The sequence below is a fragment of the Enhydra lutris genome, unplaced genomic scaffold (genome assembly GCF_002288905.1).
Source record: "Enhydra lutris kenyoni isolate GAN:26980312 unplaced genomic scaffold, ASM228890v2 scaffoldscaffold27, whole genome shotgun sequence".
NCBI lineage: Eukaryota > Metazoa > Chordata > Mammalia > Carnivora > Mustelidae > Enhydra > Enhydra lutris.
In genome coordinates, this window is record NW_019154111.1 from 14051262 (window position 1) to 14069377 (window position 18116).

An 18116-nucleotide genomic window follows, 5' to 3' on the forward strand; every position below is an offset into this window, starting at 1 on the left:
GACAGGTTCTGGGTCGAACCCCATGTGAACTCTGGGCCTCAACAAGTGGGTAGAAGAGCAGAATTCCCAGGAACCAGAATATTCTGGGGACCTAGGACCTTTGGTTTAGGAGGAAAGCTGGCCAACCAGGCCCCACCACCTCCCCTGACTTTCCCCAAGGTCAAAGGGACCAATCTTCATGGTAGCTTGGAGTGCCACCCCAGATTGGAAATGGGGGGCCAAATGTGGGGCCACCAGGAAGAGGAGTCATGTTTCACAGAAATATGTGCCTAGGATGGGCAGGGCTGCTCAGGTAAGGCTGTGGGGCTTAGGAGAACAGGCAGATCCCCCCGACACTGGGCTGACCTCTCCAATACACACCTACCTCCTCTCCCTGGGACTCCCCCAGTCGCACAACAGCTTCCTCACTGCGCAAAATGGCTGCTCGAGCTTCCAGCCTCCATCTGGGGCTAGGAGTGGCCTGGGCTTTCTGAGCTTGGTGGCCAGCTCTACCTTGAGGACCTGGGGGATACCTCGTTAAGTCAGACAGTGCAAGAGCTAACCTGGAGAGAGAGGGTCTGCTTGGCGAGCAGTTGTGACCCCCTTGGACCCACCCTTGCCCCCACCCTGTCCTCCGGCTCCATTTGCCAATGAACACACACTTCAGGAGCTGGGCAGACACCGAGGCCCCTGCTCTTAACCCACGCTGTACCAGCTTCTCTGGTGTTAGTCTTCACTCCAGCCACAGCAGGACAGGGGAAGTTCCCTCCGGCCCCCTGCTGGGGCTCCAGCAGAACTTGGCCAAGGATAGGATCAGCAACTCTCCGTAGGGGCCTGGTGAGACCGAGCCCAGCCTCCCACATGTGGCCAATCCTGGGCACTGCTTGCCGAGCTGCTCGAAATCTCCCAGGTCCTTGAGGGTGGCCATGTGCAATGGGGTCTGGACTGACTGATGAGTTCAGAGGGAAGATCTTCAGCCTTCTGCCTGACGGCCACGCCACCATCATGCCTCCCGTGCCCCTAGGGCTGAGGCCAGGCATGCAGACGACTGTGCTGATGGTCACTCAAGTGCCCCAGTCTCCTCCTGCTGGGGCTGTTGAGATCCCACATGCTAGACTCCAACATGACCAAACAGGGCTGCAGACAGCAGGTACTATTTTATTGGGCCTTGAAAGCTTTAAATACAGAAGTAGGGAGGGCTGGCAGGGGGCAGATGTAGACACGCTGGCATCTGAGAGCGGACGCATCAGAAGAATCACATAATCAACAGCTGGACAGAGCTGGGAAGGAGGGCAGTCTGGGATAGATGTGGGGAGGCAGTTGGCGGCTGGCCTTGGGGGTCAGGATCACGCCCTACGTTAGGACAAAGTCTTTCATGTTTCTTCCTGATATGAGAGCAACTTAAAAAAAAAAAAAAAACCAAATAAAAATATAAAATCAGCTGGAAGAGACTGTGGACAGCAGTTCCTGTCATCTCAGAAGACAGTGGCCTGCCCCCTGAAAGCCTTGGGCTCCCCCACTCCACCTCCAGCCCAGATGCCACCCCACAAGACATTTTCATACACGGAAGCAAAGCTGGACCAATCTACACCCCCGATCTGGGGTCTGGAGCTGAAGACCCCCTCCCTGCAGAGGAGGAGGTACTGGTGTGAGCGGGGCTGGGGGCCAGGCCCGCTTCCCTCCTTAGCGGCTGTAGCCAAACTCATCAGCGTCATCGGCCCGGAAGTCTCCATAGCGCCACAGGTTCAGCTGTGAGAAGGGAGAGAATGACCGTGAGAGAGGTGGGACCCGCTGGAACCCCGGGACTAAGCCCTCGTTTTAAGCTTCCCCTGGAACCCTTGAGGTACAAACTCACCCTGGCACTCTTGGCTGACTCCTGGGCATTCAGGTACTCTGTGATCTGGAGGGACCGGGGAAGAATGGGAAGTCACAAAGAGGGCATTTGCAACTGAGCAGCTGGAATGACCCCGGAGACTGCCTGGGGCTGGTTTGCATCTCTCCCTTGCTCAGCAGACTGCCAGCAACCCCAGAGTAAAATCCCAAGTGCATTGTCACACGGTCCTCTCTGGGGTTCCTTGCCTCTATGTGCTGGCTGTTCCATCCGCCTGCCTGAACTGCTCTTCCTTCAGGTTCACCTGGCTACCTGTCCTGTTCCTTCAAGTCTTCGATAGAGCATCACCATCTTAATGGAAGTTTCAAATGATCCCATTTAAAATTCCAATCACCCCTCCCCCACACTCTGGATTCCCTTGATTTCTATGTTCTCTTTTCCTGTTGCATTTATCTTTTTTTTTAATTTAAAGATTTTATTTATTTATTTGACACAGAGAGAGATACCACAAGTAGGCAGAGAGGCAGTCAGAAACAGAGGGGGAAGCAGACCCTCCGCTGAGCAGAGAGCCTGATGCAGGGCTTGATCCCAGGACCCTGAGACCACGACCTGAGGCTTAACCCACTGAGCCACACAGGCACCCCTATTGCATTTATCTCTTATCAGTCAACTTCACTGATTTAGTATATATGTTTTTGTCAACTCTTGCTTGAACATAAGCTCCATAGGGCAGAAATGCTGTCTCTTATTCATGGAGTTACGTAGGCCCTCAATACATGCTTGCTGAAAGAATGAATCAATGAATGAATGAACACCTGTAGGGTGTTTATCTCAGATACCAGGCAAAGGAATGTTCTAGACACCACAGACATTACAGACAGCTTCACAGGGGAGAGAGTGAGATCTCAAGCTTCCACAAGGAGACTGAGGCTAGCTCCCAGGGCAAACTCAAGACACTGGGGGTCTCCACTGAGAAGACTAGGGGTGCCATGCTTCTCCTGTCCAGAGGAGACACAGCAGCAATTCACACTGGGATCTTGTTCCAAATGCACAAGGGTGGTGACCCTGTACAACCTGTGCCATAGACCCACAGACCACGAGAGAGAGAGGCCTGCATAAAGACGAAGTGACAGGCACCGTGGAGCGAGAATGGGGCTTTCAGCTGCTGTGCTCTTCCTTCCTCTCAGAGGGTGCGTGGGGAGTAGCTCAGTGCCAGTGCCGTGCTGGCACAGGCTTCCCACCAGCCCATCCTGAGGGCGAGAAGACAGTGCAGGTGGTCCCCAGCTGTCGGCTGCAGGCCCCTCGCAGTCCAGCCTGTGAAGCAGTGAAGCCTGTGGCGCCCTCCTTGTCTCATGATGGGGAGATTCAGGCCCAGCCCGGCTCCATGCCCTGGGGGCTTTTCAGACAGGCTGGAGGGCTAGTCCCTTAGGCCCCTTGTCCCAGTTGAGTCTGGCTCCAGGTGGCACTGTGTGCCAGCAGCTGGCTCCCGACTCGGGACTTTTACGTTAGAGAGAAGGAAGGGATAGAAGGAGGCAGAGGCAGCCGTAGGCTGGGGCCCTCCCCAGGCCAACCCTGGGCAAGACTTTCCAGCCTGCCACTTGGGGACACCCGCAAAGGGACACTTCCCGCTCTAGCTTATAGCTGCATTCTCAGTCAAGCCTGTGGCCAATTAATTTGGGATGTAATTAGCTTTTTTTTTTTTAAACCCCAACAAACCCAAATCCATTATCTTTCCCCAGCAGGAGCAGCAGGATGGAGGGTTCCCTGCTCTGTCACTGGCTCTTGGTGCAGCCCTGGCACCCTCTGTGATGGCAGGTGGAGAGATGCTAGGAGCCGGCCCTTACATCACGTACCACTTTCTGGAACTGTTTCTCCTTGCGCACTTCCACCATGACCAGTCCCTCCTTCACCAAGCCCAGCCCCACGTCCCCCTTGGAATCAGCAAACTGCAGGGTGACATGGGGACAGCCAGCGCTCAGGTGTTCCACATTGAGCAGGCACTGAGTGTTCTGGATATCCCGTACCACACTGTCCACGGCATCTGTTCGAGCATCCTCCTGGAGCAGAGACACAGGCAGGTTAGTGGGAGAGTGAAGTGCGAGCTTTAAAGAAAGCCACTGTGGGCCCCAGGTCCTGCTCATGGACCTCCAAGCACATGTCCAGCAGGTGCCGGCATCTCATTTCCTGCTCACATCCTAATGAGTAAGGAAACAGCCTCTGGACAGGAAATGTCCCCTCTCCCTGTCCTGTCCTCTCCCTTCCCGCCAAGCCTATCTACATACATCCCATCCTTGTCACCCACCTGCCTTGTGTCTCTGTGAAAAAGTGGCTTTTGTCCATCTAAAACTCACCATCCACTCACTGCCTGGTCCCAATCGCACCCCCACCTCTGCAGGACTGTGCCCCAGCACCATGAACCCTCACAGTTCCCACTCGTGCATGCACTGTCCTCTCAGGCTCTGTCCATGCTCATGTCTCCCTATGCTTAGAGACTGCCCTTGACCTATCTTGTCACCCTTTTCTCCTGTTGTCTCTCTTCTGCCCTTCAGATTTCATGAAAAGACAGAGAACATTCTAGGGCGCGGATTCCTACCCCACTGTGCCCCTTAGTGCCCCGCGTCTGGCAGCAGCCCCACATGCACTGTCCCGACTGCTCGCTCTGAGCTCCATGGGCCTCAGCTGGCGCCCAAGCCGAGGGGACCAACCAAGCCTTAAGCCTGACCTCCCTGGGGAGCCCGACACTGCAGACCGGGTTCCCCGCTCTGGGAAACTGGGTGGTTCTGCAACCCTGAGCCCACGTTCTCCTCTCTGGACACACATTTTGCTCAGGTTCTTCTTTGGATCAGAGAAGGCCAGCACTTGCAAAGTTTCGCTCTCTTCCAATCCTGTCTTCCACACACTCGCCCTGTGTGCGTCGACCTTCTAGCTAAAAGTCCGTGATTCGAGGTCTTCTCTCTTTCCAAGCAACAATAGCAAGCTGCCTGGGGCTCCCACAGCCCCTGATCTACTCCTTTTCATCCTTGCATCTTGGCCAACGGCATCATAGCCACATGTAAGAAACCCAGTCACCTTCTGTTCAGTATTCCCTGCTCCCCACCCCAGATGGCACTGAGACCGGGCCCCTCTGGCGTGGCCCTGGTTTGACTGTCACTGTCTCTAGTCTGGACTTCCAAGTGCCATGGTTTCCCAGGACTCCAATCAGTCTCTGACGATGGCCCCTGAAGGAACTTGCAGAACCAGAGCTGCCCATGTCAACCCTGCTGAAAACCCTGCCCTACCCCCAGGCTCCGACTTCTCTTTCCATTCTCCTCTTGTGCCACTGCCCACAAGGTCCCTGGACTCCCAACTGTGTGGACCAGTCTCTGCCCAAAGCGCCTGGGCCCACTGGGCCCATCCATCTAAAGAACCAGTTCAGACGCTCCAACGCTGCCACCTCTGTGCACCTTCCCTCAGCTTCCCCCGTCACTCCCATCTCACAGACAGACCATTTGTCACTGCTTCCAACTTCTGGCATCAGTGGCTGAGTGGAGGGAGATAGACAGGGAAGAAGGGGGGGAGAGAGATAGACAGGGAAGGGCGGGGTAGAAGGGAGAGAAGGAGGGGAGGAGGGGGGGCAGGGAGCGAGAGGGGGAGGTGTGCAGACTCACGTCTTGGGGCACCTGGATGAAGGCAAAGGCATACTCTGTGGCTTGAGCAGGCAGCACACGAATGCTGAAGGCAGGTGGCAGGGTCCCCAGGCGGGTGGACGGCAGGATCTCTCTCTGCAGAGGACACGTTAGGCCGGCAGCATTACACACTCAATGCCCCATTGTTCTCACAGGGACGACTCCTGCGGCTGGACCTCTGGAATTCGAACTTGGGCCCCCTCCACGACTCGCTCCTGCTTAGCCCTGGTCAGTGACGCCCAAGGCTGGCGCGCTGGCCTCCCAGCAGGCGGGGAGGCGGACAGCCAAGGCTCATACCTTCTCAACCTGAGCCTGGGCTTGGCACACCTGGGTGCTCTACTAAATAATCAGCTCGGTCCCTGGTCTCCAACCATGACTTCCATTTTTCTCCAGTGCCTTCCCTCTGCAACATGGGCTCCTGGAATGGTTTCCCACAGGCTAGGGGGTGCTCTGTTGAGAAGGCACACCGAGACAAGGGTCCTGACAGTCCCTCAACGTGGCAGGACCCCTTCTGTGTATCTCCTGGTAGCAAGTTGGGAGCAGGGCCCCCAACTCTGGGCTTCGGCTCATCAACCCTCAGTGCTAGTCCTTGTGGAAAGTGGACAACCATCATCACACCACAGGAGTGGCGTGGTTCCGACTACAACTTCCTCTCCTGCTTGCTGCTTTGCCCACAGGGAATCTCCCAGAATTGTTAACAGACTCCCAAGCCCAGCCCAAGGGGGCTTTTCTCAAGGGTGCCAGTCACTCTGCCCCATTCTGACTTCCCAGCAAGCCTTGGCTGGGGGACCAGTGCACAGGCACCTGGTCCAGCACGACCAGGAGCTGCGGGGACTTGAGGGTCTCCACGGGCCTGCTCTTCAGAGAAGCTGGGCAGAAGACGAGGAATGGTGGGTGTGGCTGGGTACTCATCCTTGGGGCCTGGAAGGGGGACTTCTCGGAGTCCAGTGGCCTGTTCCACCAACAGCAGAGCTGCCTACGTGCTCACCATTCTGTCAGCTGAGGGGTCAGGGCTTGTGGGGACTTGCTCTAGGGGACTACTGTGCAGCCCCCTGGGGTCCCGTGTTTGCCTAGTCCTCCACCTCCCGGTCCCCCACACTCACATTGCCGTAGTCAATGTAGAAGACGTGTACTTTGGCGGGAGACTCGACTTTTTCCACTCGGGCACGGTACCTGCAACGGCAGCACGGGCAGAGCTCAACAGACAGCCCTGCCGAGTCTGGCCTCCCCGGAGCCTTAGCAACAGCAGGGCAGGGGCACGACACCGCCAGGCCCGGGGCTCAGGGTGAAGAGCCATGGGTGTCATGGAGGGCAGTTCTCAGACTCCACGAAGGCCCAGGCTCGGGGCACTGCGGCCACCCCCTAATGGAATCAGAGCATAGCTGGGAGCAGAGGGAGGGAGAAGGGAGCATGTGGAGCAGATTAATGTGTCCTTGGGGCATAAAGCAACAAGACTAATGACTAGATTGATGTCTGCTGTTTAAAGCCAGCACACTAAACAGCAGCTGTAATTAGCCGGCGGATCTGTCTGGGAGGCCGCGGCAGGGAACATATCCAAGTCACTTCGTCACCCAGGGAAGGCCATGGGCCCTACTCTTGGTAGATGAGACATAGTGACCTTCTTGCAACGTGTGAGTGCCCCTCATGTTCCAGACAGCTGGGGTGGAGGGTCGGGTGGTGGGTCTGGGCTCACTGAGAACCAGTCTCCGCCCTCCCCAGCCTATGTGACATCATTTTCCCTGTGTGGGGCGAGGGCTGTGTCGGAGAGTCTCAGCCAGCCACAGCTCTCCCACCAGAGCTTCCCAGGAATGAGGAGGAGAGACACCGCTTGTATACTCCAGACTGCCTGGGCTGCGGGCAAGGAAGAGGGCAATATGGGAGAACCGCCAAGGTCAAGCACCACTGCCCATGGAAACCAGGTTGCTAAGGCAAATGCCTGAAGTCTACCGGGTAGCTCTGCAGGCCTGTGTCCTGAGCACAGACCGGCTATCGCTGCTGCTTAAGACTCTCTGGTCCACTCGGGTCCAAGTGGCTTACCACTCTCCATCTACAAACTTGGCAATGCAGAACTCTCCCCGGCGGGGCGCGTAGGAACCTTCGACAGGAGGATGGCTGGCGATGTCATTTCGCATGTTCTCCATCAGCTTCTCCAGCTGGGTGCCTGCAGGGGAGGAAGAAGGAGTGAGCTCTGGGTTGGGGAGCAGGCAGGACATGGTGCTGTGTAGGGCTGGCATGCCCCGTTCCACAGGGAAGTCCCCTGTGGTCTTTGCTCAAGAGGGTCATGCTGTCCTCAAAAGTGGGAGGAGGACTTGCTGACGCTTTGGGCTTCAGAAGCACAGTCTTCCTTCCAACCTCAGCTCTCCAATCCACTGGCCAGGCCCATGGAAGCCGCTGGAAATGTTCCTGGGCTCCACTTGAGGTGGGTGAAGCGCGGGGATGGGGAGCAGGGCCCGTGAGCCTTGGCCAGGGTGGGCATGGGCCATCTTCAACCTGTTCCTGCAAGCACCAGCCTGGCCTGGGCCACAGAAGTGATGGCTGACAACAGCCACTCTCCGCCAGTGTCCCCCGGGGCAAACATGGAGAGGTAGGAGGGGCCACATACAACCCTGGGCAAGGAAAGGGCCTCAGACTCTGAGCCACGGAAGATGGGGAGCAACTCAGGGAGCAGGACCCGATTTCAGTATATTCAACTTGGCCACTCTAACCTTGCTCACCACGTGAAGTATGTGCAAAAGCAAACTTTGCTACTGCCAAGCCGGGGTCCCAACCACGCCCCCCCAGCTCAGTGGCTGCTTTGGTTGGGCGGGGAGAGAGGTTCCTCCTCTGCTGCTTGTCAGCTGGTGATCACCAGGCTTGGCAACACCTTGGGTCCTCTCGGGTTCCCTGCCTTGTTCCTTTCTGCTGTGTCCCCCATCCCCACTCCACTAGGCATCAGACCCCAGTAACTTCCCTTTTCCCTCCAGGTTGGCCCCGATTCTAGTTCTGCATCAGGCCTGTTGGGGCCCCTTTGCTCTCTGTGGTAAGGGTAGCTAGGTTCCTGTGGGGCGGGTATGGGGTTCTTCTTTCCACCTCCGGGGCCCAAAGCCACACTGTAACAGGTGCCTAGCACATGCTGGCTGTTGGTACGCTTGTCACAGCTGGACTTGTACGCTCCTTGTCTGGCTTACGTTTCTGCCACTATGCTGTGAGCTCCTTCAGGGTATAGCCCATCATGTACTTGGTCCTGTTCGCTCTTACAAGGCCTAGCAATAGCCTGACGCATGGAGGGTGCTTAAGAATTCAACTGTATTTGGGGCACCTGGGGGGCCCAGTTGGTTAAGCGTCTGCCTTCGGCTCGGGTCATGATCCCGGGGTCCTAGTGCTGAGCCCCACATTGGGCTCCCTGCTCAGAAGGGAGTGTGCTTCTCCCTCTCCTGCCACCCCCCCACCCCCTGCCTGTGCCCTTTGCTCTTTGTCAAATAAAATCTTACAAAAAAAAAAAAAAAAAAAAAGAATTTAGCTGTATTGGAGATGCATTCTGTGTGCCATATGCACAAGGATGTGCCCGCTTCTGGGCCTCTGCAGGGGCCACTGTCCCAGCATTCAGGGACCTTTGTTTCAGAACAGGGACTTTTAGGAAGCAGCTGCCCTTCCCCCCATCCAGCAGTAAACCCTCTACACAAATTCTTCCTATACGCGGTCTATTTTTATTTTTTTTTTTGCTCCAAGGCAACAGAAGCAGACTTTGCCTCCTGCAAACAGGTCCTTGCACTGAGCCTGGCTGGTCATTTACAGCTAATGGCAATGCTTTCATCATTTCATTAGCTCCTTCCTGAAGGCAGGCTTTAATTAAGAGAAGAGACACAGGGTAAGAGGATGTCCCCCAAGAGAGGATGAAAGGTTTCTGAAGAGGGAGGCTGTAGATGCTGAAGTTTATTTTCGTGGATTTTATGGAACCAACTGAGGTCAGGTTTTCTCTGGGGCCCACTGTGGCCCTCCAGGTAGTGGGACATGGGCCTCACTCCCTTCTCCAGTGTTCTAAGAATATGCGGTTGTTCCTTTGGTTCCTTTTCTCCCGATTTTCCGCCTTGGCCACTACTCGCTGCAGTGCCCCAGCTCCCCACAGCCGCCGAGAGAGCCAGGCAGGCATAGGAAGCCTCTGAGATTACCTCAAGTCCTCGAACCCTCAAGTTCTCTCCCCTGGAGACTTCAGGGCCCTGTTCTTAACCAAGGTGGGTCCTACCCTGCAGGATCCAGGGGCCAGGTAAGAGCCTGCCAGGGAGCCGTCGTACACTGGGCAGAGTATTCTCTGAGTTCCCTGTTCCCCGAGCTTCCTGAGGTCCCTTCTTTCTGGCTCCTGTGTTCAGAATCAGCTCTCCCTCCTGCCTGGACCAGCACGGAAGGACCCCTTTCTTTGTCACACCACCCAGACCTGGGGGGCTGGGCCACTTCTCAGCAGGACTGCAGATGACCTCAAGGGAACCGAATGCTGAAGGCTCATCAGTCCGTCTCTACCCCTCCCCGGGTCTCTCCCCTCCCAAGAAGAGCCAGCCCAGAGCTTGGGAAGGTTGGTTTTTCTTGGTGACCTGACATGGCCACAGACCAGCTGCCTGGGAAATGTCATTAGAGGGAAGTGGCTGAGACGAGGCTGATGAACTGGAGGGGTTTGGGGGTGGGGCACAGGGGGCTGGGCGAGCCACAGCCTGCCCCCCCACGGGGCTGCCTTGAGGGCCAGGGACATCTTCAGGCCCTTCTGCCTTGCAAGGATCTGGCTCCTTGGACCCAGAGGCAGCTTGAAGAGCTTTTTCCTCTGCCCTCAACTAAAATGGTTCCCTGCACAGGGAGTCAAGGAGAGGAGGGACAGAAGGTAGAGAGAGCGAAGGGAGTGGAGGTGGGAAGTTGAGCCGGAAGGGCCACAGGGCCCCCCTGCCAGAGTGGCCTCTATTACCCTCTGTCCTCCAGAAGCCTGAGGTGTCTGCTGAGGTGACCCAGGCCTCCGTGCACAGTACTTGAGGGCAGGAGCAAGGAGGCGGGTAGAGACAGAGGGTCCTTCAGAAAGACTGCCCGGGGATGACTTCCCCTAGAGCAGAAGCCTGTTTCCATGGCAACTGGCTACCACTCGGGGCTATGGTAACCTCTAGAGAAGGAGAAACCCCAGAGAAAAAAGCCCAGGCTCCTCTCCTCTCTCCTGCTGCCTTCCCAAGGAAGCTGAGGGGGAGGAGGGTTAAGTGAATCTTGGTTTGTGCTTCCTGACCACAGGAGACAATCTGTTCCCTGCTTCCTGATAGACTCCACGGGCTACACATCCCAATGCCTCGCCCAGCCAGGGGTGTCTGAGAGCAGAACAGTTCTCCAAGGATCTCAGAGTACCAACCAGACAAGACGGGTCACCTCACTGGCCTGCAGAGGCCCTACTGAGCCTTGTCCACTCCACGGCAGGAAATGCCCCAGGGCCCAGAGCTGTAGAGGGGCTCAGGGGAGGGGCAGCAGCCACAGGGTCTTGGGGAGAGGCCCCTGGGAGCGGATTGTGGGGGTTGGGGGGGCCTGTGCCCTGCCCTCCCGCTGAACTGAGGGGGTTCTGGAGGCGGGCTGGGCCAGCCTACTCACCAGTCTCCACATCCTGCACGTAGAAGTGCAGGTCATCGGTGATCTCGGTCACGAACACCGGTTTGTAGCTAGCCGAGCGCTCCTCCTCCAGCACGGGCGCCACCTCCTCCACGGGCTGCTCCTCGTAGTGGGCCCAGACCTGCACGGGGGATCGGCAAGGGCGGGGGTTAAGAAGCGAAGCCAGGGGCGCCTGGGTGGCTCAGTGGGTTAAAGCCTCTGCCTTCAGCTCAGGTCGTGATCCCAGCGTCCTGGGATCGAGCCCCACATCGGGCTCTCTGCTCAGTGGGGAGCCTGCTTCCTCCTCTCTCTCTCTCTCTGCCTGCCTCTCCGCCTACTTGTGATCTCTCTCTCTGTGTCAAATTAAAAAAAAAAAAAAAAAAAAAAAAGAAGCGAAGCCAGACAGGACACGGGGAAAGGGGCTTTGGGCAAGTGAAGTCACCCCTGCGGTGAGTGAATGTGGAGGTCCCCGCAGGACACTCACATCACACCGAGCTGTCCTCAAACTCTCCTACTCTCCGTGGGTTAGGACAGTGCTCTACAGTTCTGGTCAGTCAGGTCTCAGATCCAGGCAGGGAGCAGAAGCAACTGGGGAGCTTATTAGAAATGCTGGTACCTGGGTCTCAATACAGGCCTACCATGTTAGAATCTGTCGTGACTGCACTTAGGAAGTAAAGCAAACCAGAGCAGGCTCCTGGGCAATCTCACACCGAGTGTGCGAACCGTGGAGTCCCCACCTCCCTCCCCCGACACCACTCTGCAGGGGTCACTCTGAACTCTCCAGGCCCTAGCACTGTCCAGAGCCATCGTGCCCCTGAGACTCTCCAAGTGACAGCCCTGGGCCATGGAGGGGAGGGCTTGTCACTGTGCGAGAATGTCTCTTCTCAGCAACTTCTCCACCTTCATCTCAAGCGGGTTGCTCTGACCCCAGTGCAGAAACTGGGCCACTCCCCTCCGTCCTCACTGCTCCCCTCCGCCTTCCCTGCTCCCCACTTTCCCTGGCCCTGCCTGTCAGGGCCGCAGCAGCTCCAAAGCTGATTCAATGTGACAGCCCGTCAAGAGCAATCCTGCGGCCAGGAGATTATCCTGGTAGTGATGCCTGTCAGAGCAGCAGAGGGCGGGGGCTGCCCCGCTGAGCACTGAGAAGAGGGTGAGGGACAGGACCACCCGCAGGGTCCCACAGACACACAAGAACAGGGGATGATAAAAGTATTAGCCAAAACTTACATGCGTCCTAGGTGCCAGCTGCCATCCTAAACATTCTAAGTAGTAATTCACTGAATCCTCACAACAACCCTTTGACTAGGTATTAAGGTTACCCTGTTTTACAGACAAGAACTGGAGGCACCCAGGCTTGTTAGAAGCAGTGGAACCAGGGCCTGAACCCAGGTATCTGGGTGCTAGAGATCTTCCAGAGGGCATTCTGGCACTGACTGGGCCTCCAGAGACAGAGGGCAGCACCGAGCAGTGGGAAAAGTTGTGGGTGGGAGCCATGGGCTCCTGTCCTTTAATCTGCTTTTTCACTTCAGTCCAGCCATGTGCCTCCTGCATCTCCTTTTCTTCCCTTGCAAGACAGGCCAGTCTGACGCCATGATCACTCAGTTGACCCACAGCTCCCCGGACGCCATGTGGAAGCAGCCGAAGGGCAGGAATGTTAGATTTGCTGAACCTCCTTGGGTCACACCTGCAAAGGCCATGCTCCTGCCTTTACTGTGGTGTGAGCACTCTTCTACTAGAAGGTGAGGCCAGGGCCCTGAGAACTGGAATGAGCAACAGGGGCTGAGCCCTGGGGAGGCCACCAGGGAGTGGCTGAGGGGGATGGGAGAGACCTCATCCGGGTGCAAAACCTCCTTCACAGCCACATGCACAGCAATGCCCCTGCCTTCTGCCTTCTGGGGCTGGGCTCTGACCCACACTCCTGCCCGCGCTCACCTACTCCCAACACAGGCCCCGCCACAGCTACTTCCCTCCCCAGCAGCAGCCAGACACCTTTGCTTTCCACATGCCTGTGCCTGGTTGCCCCAGGCAAGGAGTTAGTCAGATCAGAGACTCCAGGCTTAAGGGGGTCTCCAGCTTTCGGACTTCACCGTGAAAGGGCCTCTCCAATTGGAGGCCATGGCACAGACTGCTGCGGGCACTCCGGGGGATGGGAGACGGCCGCAGTGACTTCTGGTTCCAAGGCCTGCATCCGGTTGAGGTGGACTTTCTCCCTGGGGCCGCTAGGAAGTTCCCCAGGGCCAGGGTGGGACGCTCACTGCTGCTGAGACACAGGACTGCCAGCACTGCCTTAAAGGAGCAGAAGCCAAGTGCCCCCCCAACCCCCACATGGTCAAGCCCCTCCCAAACTTCCCCTCCGACTTGGCTCCTCCGGCTCCTGGCCTTCTTGGCACCCAGGCAGCCCAGGAGAGAGGGGAGGGGGGCTCTGCGCTTGCTCCAGAGTGGGAGCTGGGCCTGGGAGCCGTTCTGGGCTCCAGCCTAACCCCACCCTGCTTCCCTCCTCAGCGGGAAGGAGGCTCCTCAGCAGTGTTGATGAATTGGGAACAGACTGACAGGGTGAGAGCAGAAACTGCTAATGACTCGTCAAGCAAAGGCGCCTTGGGCGACAGCATCAGGTTTCCTCCTAGGGGGAGAAGGGTGGATGGAGCTCCTTGCAGCAGGCAGGCAGCGGGAGGGTGGGCCAGCAAGCTTGAGGTCAAGGATGGTGCAAACAAAAGCCCTCGGGGAGGGCCCCGCCCACAGGCCTCCAGCTCTCACCAGGAGGGTCCTGTGACAGGGTCCTAGAGCTCCCTGGGTGCTAGGAGGGGCACAGTAGGGGCACCCTGCTGGCTCCCAAGGTGAGAAGACACCAGAAGCATGAGGCGGAGAGCTGCTCCTCAGATAAAGGAACTCCATTTCTAAGAGAGGGCTGGCTTGGCCCCTCAAATAGGAGAGCACTGCAGGTTTCCCTCGGGAGGTGAGGTGACCATCTATTCCCGGGGACTTGGCTCCCAGCGGCCTGGGCATGCTGGTAAATGCAGCCTGGCTAGGTGGCTTCTTGGTGGCAATGAGTCGGTCAGCAGAGAGGCTGCCCACCCTTGGAACAAGGGCATCTTTTGCCCATATTGGCTATTTTGCCCTTCTGCAGAACCGGGGCAGGGAGGGGACAGACACACTGGCTGGCACCTGCCAGATGGGTGCCACTTCCCCACAGCCATGCCCAGCCCTCTCTCAGCTCAGATCCCTGACAAGGAGCTTGTTTTGGGGAGTTCCCAGGGGGCATGCTTCTCATCCTGGGCCCACGGGGTGAAGACAAGGCAAACCCAAAGACCCCTTCCAGGGAGAACAGTGATTCAGTGCCTGAGGGCTCTCCCCGCAGGCTCTGGGCAGATGAAGGAGCCGGGGAAAGACCTGCATGGCCAAGATCCCGAGCGGAGGACGGGACTCTGGAGCTGAGAATGCTCTCGGCCTTTGGTGGAGCCAAGCCTGAGCTGGGCCTCAGCAGCCGGGCCCAGGGCCTCAGCAGCCGGGCCCAGGGACGCTGGGAGAGCCACCCAAGAGGGACCTGCTTTGCTCCGGGACCACCTCCGGGCCATGTTAGTGTGGAAAGGCCTTTCCCAGCCAGCACCTCTGATTTGCCGTAGGGTCTATGTTCAGGCTGGGGCCAGACGGCACGGTGTCCTGAGGCGGGGCTCCTCTGTAACCCTTCCGTGGCTCTGGCTACAGACCCAGGTGGGGAATGGGCAAGGGCAGCAGATCCCTCATCTGCTCCATTGCTGGTCTCTCCTGCCAGTTCTTGCCCTACTTGGGTCCCGTCGACACTGTGGGGCCAGGTTAGGAGCACAGGCTGTCTCTTCTCCTGTCCTCACCCATCCTTGGCCCTCCCGCTTTCCTGTACTTCCTCCCCAGCAAGCCCCAGGATCCTCCTCCTGGCAGGAGATGAGCAATATGGACTGAGGCTCTAGTGACTAGAGGCTTTCCTTTCTTAACATTTTTTTTTTTTTTAAGATTTTATCTATTTGATAGAGAGCACGTGGGAGCACAGGCAGAGTGTCAGGCAGAGGCAGAGGGAGAAGCAGGCTCCCCGCCGAGCAAGGAGCCCGATGCGGGACTTGATCCCAGGATCCTGGGATCATGACCCGAGCCGAAGGCAGCTGCTTAACCAACTGAGCCACCCAGGCGTCCCGAGGCTTTCCTTTCTAAATCCTATTTAATATTGTTGGCTGGAGCCTTCGGAGGCTCCAAGCGTGGGGCTGGCAGGGGGCCAGGGCAGTGAAGGCCTTCAAGCTAGCGGTGGGGAAGGCAAGTTCAATAAAAGGTAATCAATGGCCAATGCAGCCTGGTGCAGGGCCCTGCGGGGACAGAAGGGAGGCTGGGGAGGGAGAGCATTCCTGATGCCTGCCCTCTGTGGCTCCGGTCTCTGGTGGTCAGAGCCACCCAGTTATTCCTGGAGGAGGAAGGGATAACCCAGCTAATGCCCTGTAGAGGAAGGGGAGGGCCCAACCAGCATCTCTTCCTGAGGAGTCTGCAGGGCACAGGAAAGAACGAGGCCCAGCAGGGAGGCAGCCAAGTTCCCAAAGCTAGGAAACTAGCATGGCCAGCTTCCCTCAGATGGACCCGCTCACAGATGCGCACACATAGAATCTCATCTCCCGAAGACTTCCGCATGGTCTCGTCTTACAGAAGCTCTCGGTATTACCTCTCCTTAGTTAGCTCACACATACCACCATGATCTCTTAACCCCACACGTGCCTGTCTCCAACAGCGAAGGTAGCCCTCCTAGGGTCACAAGTGAGGCAAGGTTGGAAATCCTGGGGACACCTCAAAATGCAGTTTGCTGTCCTTCAGCTGGCTGCCAAATTCTCTGAGTCCAGCCAACTCTGAGGGGTGCCGCAGGGCTCCACACATGCTGCTCCTGGGAACCAGCCCCTCACCAGAAGAGGCAAGCCACACTAGGTTCTGCCAGGATCCTTGAAGAGGATGGGGTGTGCAGGAGAAGGACCCTGGAGGCCGGCGGGGCCTCGCCCTGAGAGTAGTGCACTGCATTTTAATTGGACTGGAATAAAAACACGCAGCCTGTGTAAATAATTACTGATGATTATTCCTCACCATCATCATGTGGACCCAGTGGAATGATGACTGGGGCTCTTTTAGACAAATCTAGTAAATAGTGACGCCCAGTGTAACACCCAGCAAGGCACCCATGCCTCCCCCTCAGGCCAGATTGTCCTCTCTGTCTTCTCCTGGGTCCCTCCTGGGCCTCAAATCTCAGAGAGCAGAGCCTGGGGGCAAAGACCCTTTCAGAGTCTGAGCCTCAGGGGCCAATTACCCCCCAGCTGCTAATTCTTCAGTAAGGTTCAGCCCTTTCCATACCAAGGCCCCAGCACTGCGTGGGCACCTTCCCCTGCAGCAGGCAGAGAACATGGGGATGGCAGCCTTAAGTTCAATTGTCACCAACAGGAAACCCAAGAGGAAGCTTCTCTGCGGTAGGAGCTCAGGTTGCCCACTCCCTGTCACTGTATGAAGATGGGGTTTAATGTGAGCAGCCCTGGGACAAGGGGAAGCCTCCTGAGAGGCCTCCCACAGGCCTAGTCCTCTAAGGCATGAATAGCCCCTTTCAACCAATCCCAAGCTTTTTGGGTCACCTCTCTCTAGAGTTCTTCCACTCCCATTAGGGTTGGTCACCTGCCTTCACCCCCAGGGGATGGGAAGAAAAGGTAAGAGATGCAGGCAGGCATCCCTGGGCCTGGTTCCTGAGGGAATGCCTTTGGGAAGAGGCTGAGGGAGGAGGTGACTGCTCTGGGTTGGAAGAGAATGAGGAACCGCGGGGCCCTGAAGCCCCCTACTCCTTTTGGCAGGTGTCTGGGCCTGGCTCTGGGAGGCGAGCTGCAAGCCAGATGGCTGCCCCATGGGGAAGGAAACGTTTGTTCCTGGAACAAATTTATGGCTCAGCACGGCTGTCCCATGAAATCCTCCTCGAGCCCAGAGAAGCCTTGACAAATTGGCGGCCGGCTGATTTATCCCCATTATTAGGGCCAGGCTGTAAGTCAGTGGCGACAGGCTGAGTCGGGGGGTGCGGAGCCCCGCTCCCACCACCAAACCACTGGGTTCCTTAATCGTCCATTTGTTTCCAAAAGCTGCTTTCCACCCCACCCCCCTTGTCTTTTCAATGCACTGTCTGCAGAGACTGATGGGCTATAAATCTGTTGTCCTAACAGTTTTATGCATCTCCTGGGGCAGCTTCCGAAATGGGCCTCCCTGCAGGCCCTTGTGAAGGCAAGTCAGAGTGGGCTGTGGGTTTCCCGGTCACTCTGAGGGCACCGAAGAAGGGCTGGGGCTGGTGAAGGGACAACTCCCCAGTCTCCTGCTCACCAGGGGCTCCCCACATCGTTCCTCTCATGGCTGCAAGGTCACCTTCCAGACGTGGCTCTGCTCTACCAGGTCCACCAGAGCAGGCCAACAGTTGAGGACGCCTAAGCTGGCAGCCTTTCCCTTGGTCACGTGTGGCTCCCGATGTGGGGTCTGAGACCAACACCGACCAGGGTCCCTCAGGTGGGGGATGACGAAACCACTCTGTTCCCTGTGTGGGGGCTGTGGTGTTTTGGCAGAGGAAGGCAAGAAGAAGCCCCAAGCTCCGGGATGGCCCCTGCCTCCTCCGCAGCCAGGCCCAATTCCACACCAGTACCTTCTCTTTCTTCTGCTTGGCGGTCTCCTCGGCGGACAGCAGGGGCTTGTAGTAGGCGCTGCGCTCTGCGGTGAAGTGGACCTTGGACAGCGCGTGCTCCACCAGCAAGACAGACAGGTTGGCGCCGTCAACATGCAACCAGCCAATGAAGTTGCCAGCCTTGTCCATGCTTTCCACCTCCACCTCTACCTGGGGAACAGAGAAAGGGGGAGGGTCAGCCTGCAGGGGGAGGGTCTCAGGAGGGACCAAGAGCAGGAGCTTGTTGGAGCTGTGGCACTGCTGATCCTCTTAGAAGGCTTCGCTTCAGTTCTGTAAGTGGGATCTAGGCTCTCTATCCTCTCACAGCCCAGAATTATCCTTACAGAAACATCCTTGACTGAGCGACTTCAAAACTCAG

At 57.3% G+C, this 18116-nt stretch overlaps 1 protein-coding gene across 1 annotated transcript in view; it reads right to left on the reverse strand.

Annotated features, from left to right (window-relative positions):
- Positions 1-1117: 1117 nt before the first annotated feature.
- The window catches only part of LOC111152030 (staphylococcal nuclease and tudor domain containing 1), a 413353-nt gene continuing 396354 nt past the window's right edge, over positions 1118-18116 (reverse strand). Inside the window, exons 17-24 of the mRNA XM_022510305.1 lie at positions 17720-17908; positions 11062-11200; positions 7513-7636; positions 6579-6648; positions 5458-5571; positions 3664-3867; positions 1835-1879; positions 1118-1728 (exon numbers count right to left, since the gene is read on the reverse strand). Coding sequence (XP_022366013.1) covers positions 1663-1728; positions 1835-1879; positions 3664-3867; positions 5458-5571; positions 6579-6648; positions 7513-7636; positions 11062-11200; positions 17720-17908 — 951 coding nt within the window. The 3' untranslated portion in view covers positions 1118-1662. The remainder of the gene's footprint in view (positions 1729-1834; positions 1880-3663; positions 3868-5457; positions 5572-6578; positions 6649-7512; positions 7637-11061; positions 11201-17719; positions 17909-18116) is intronic.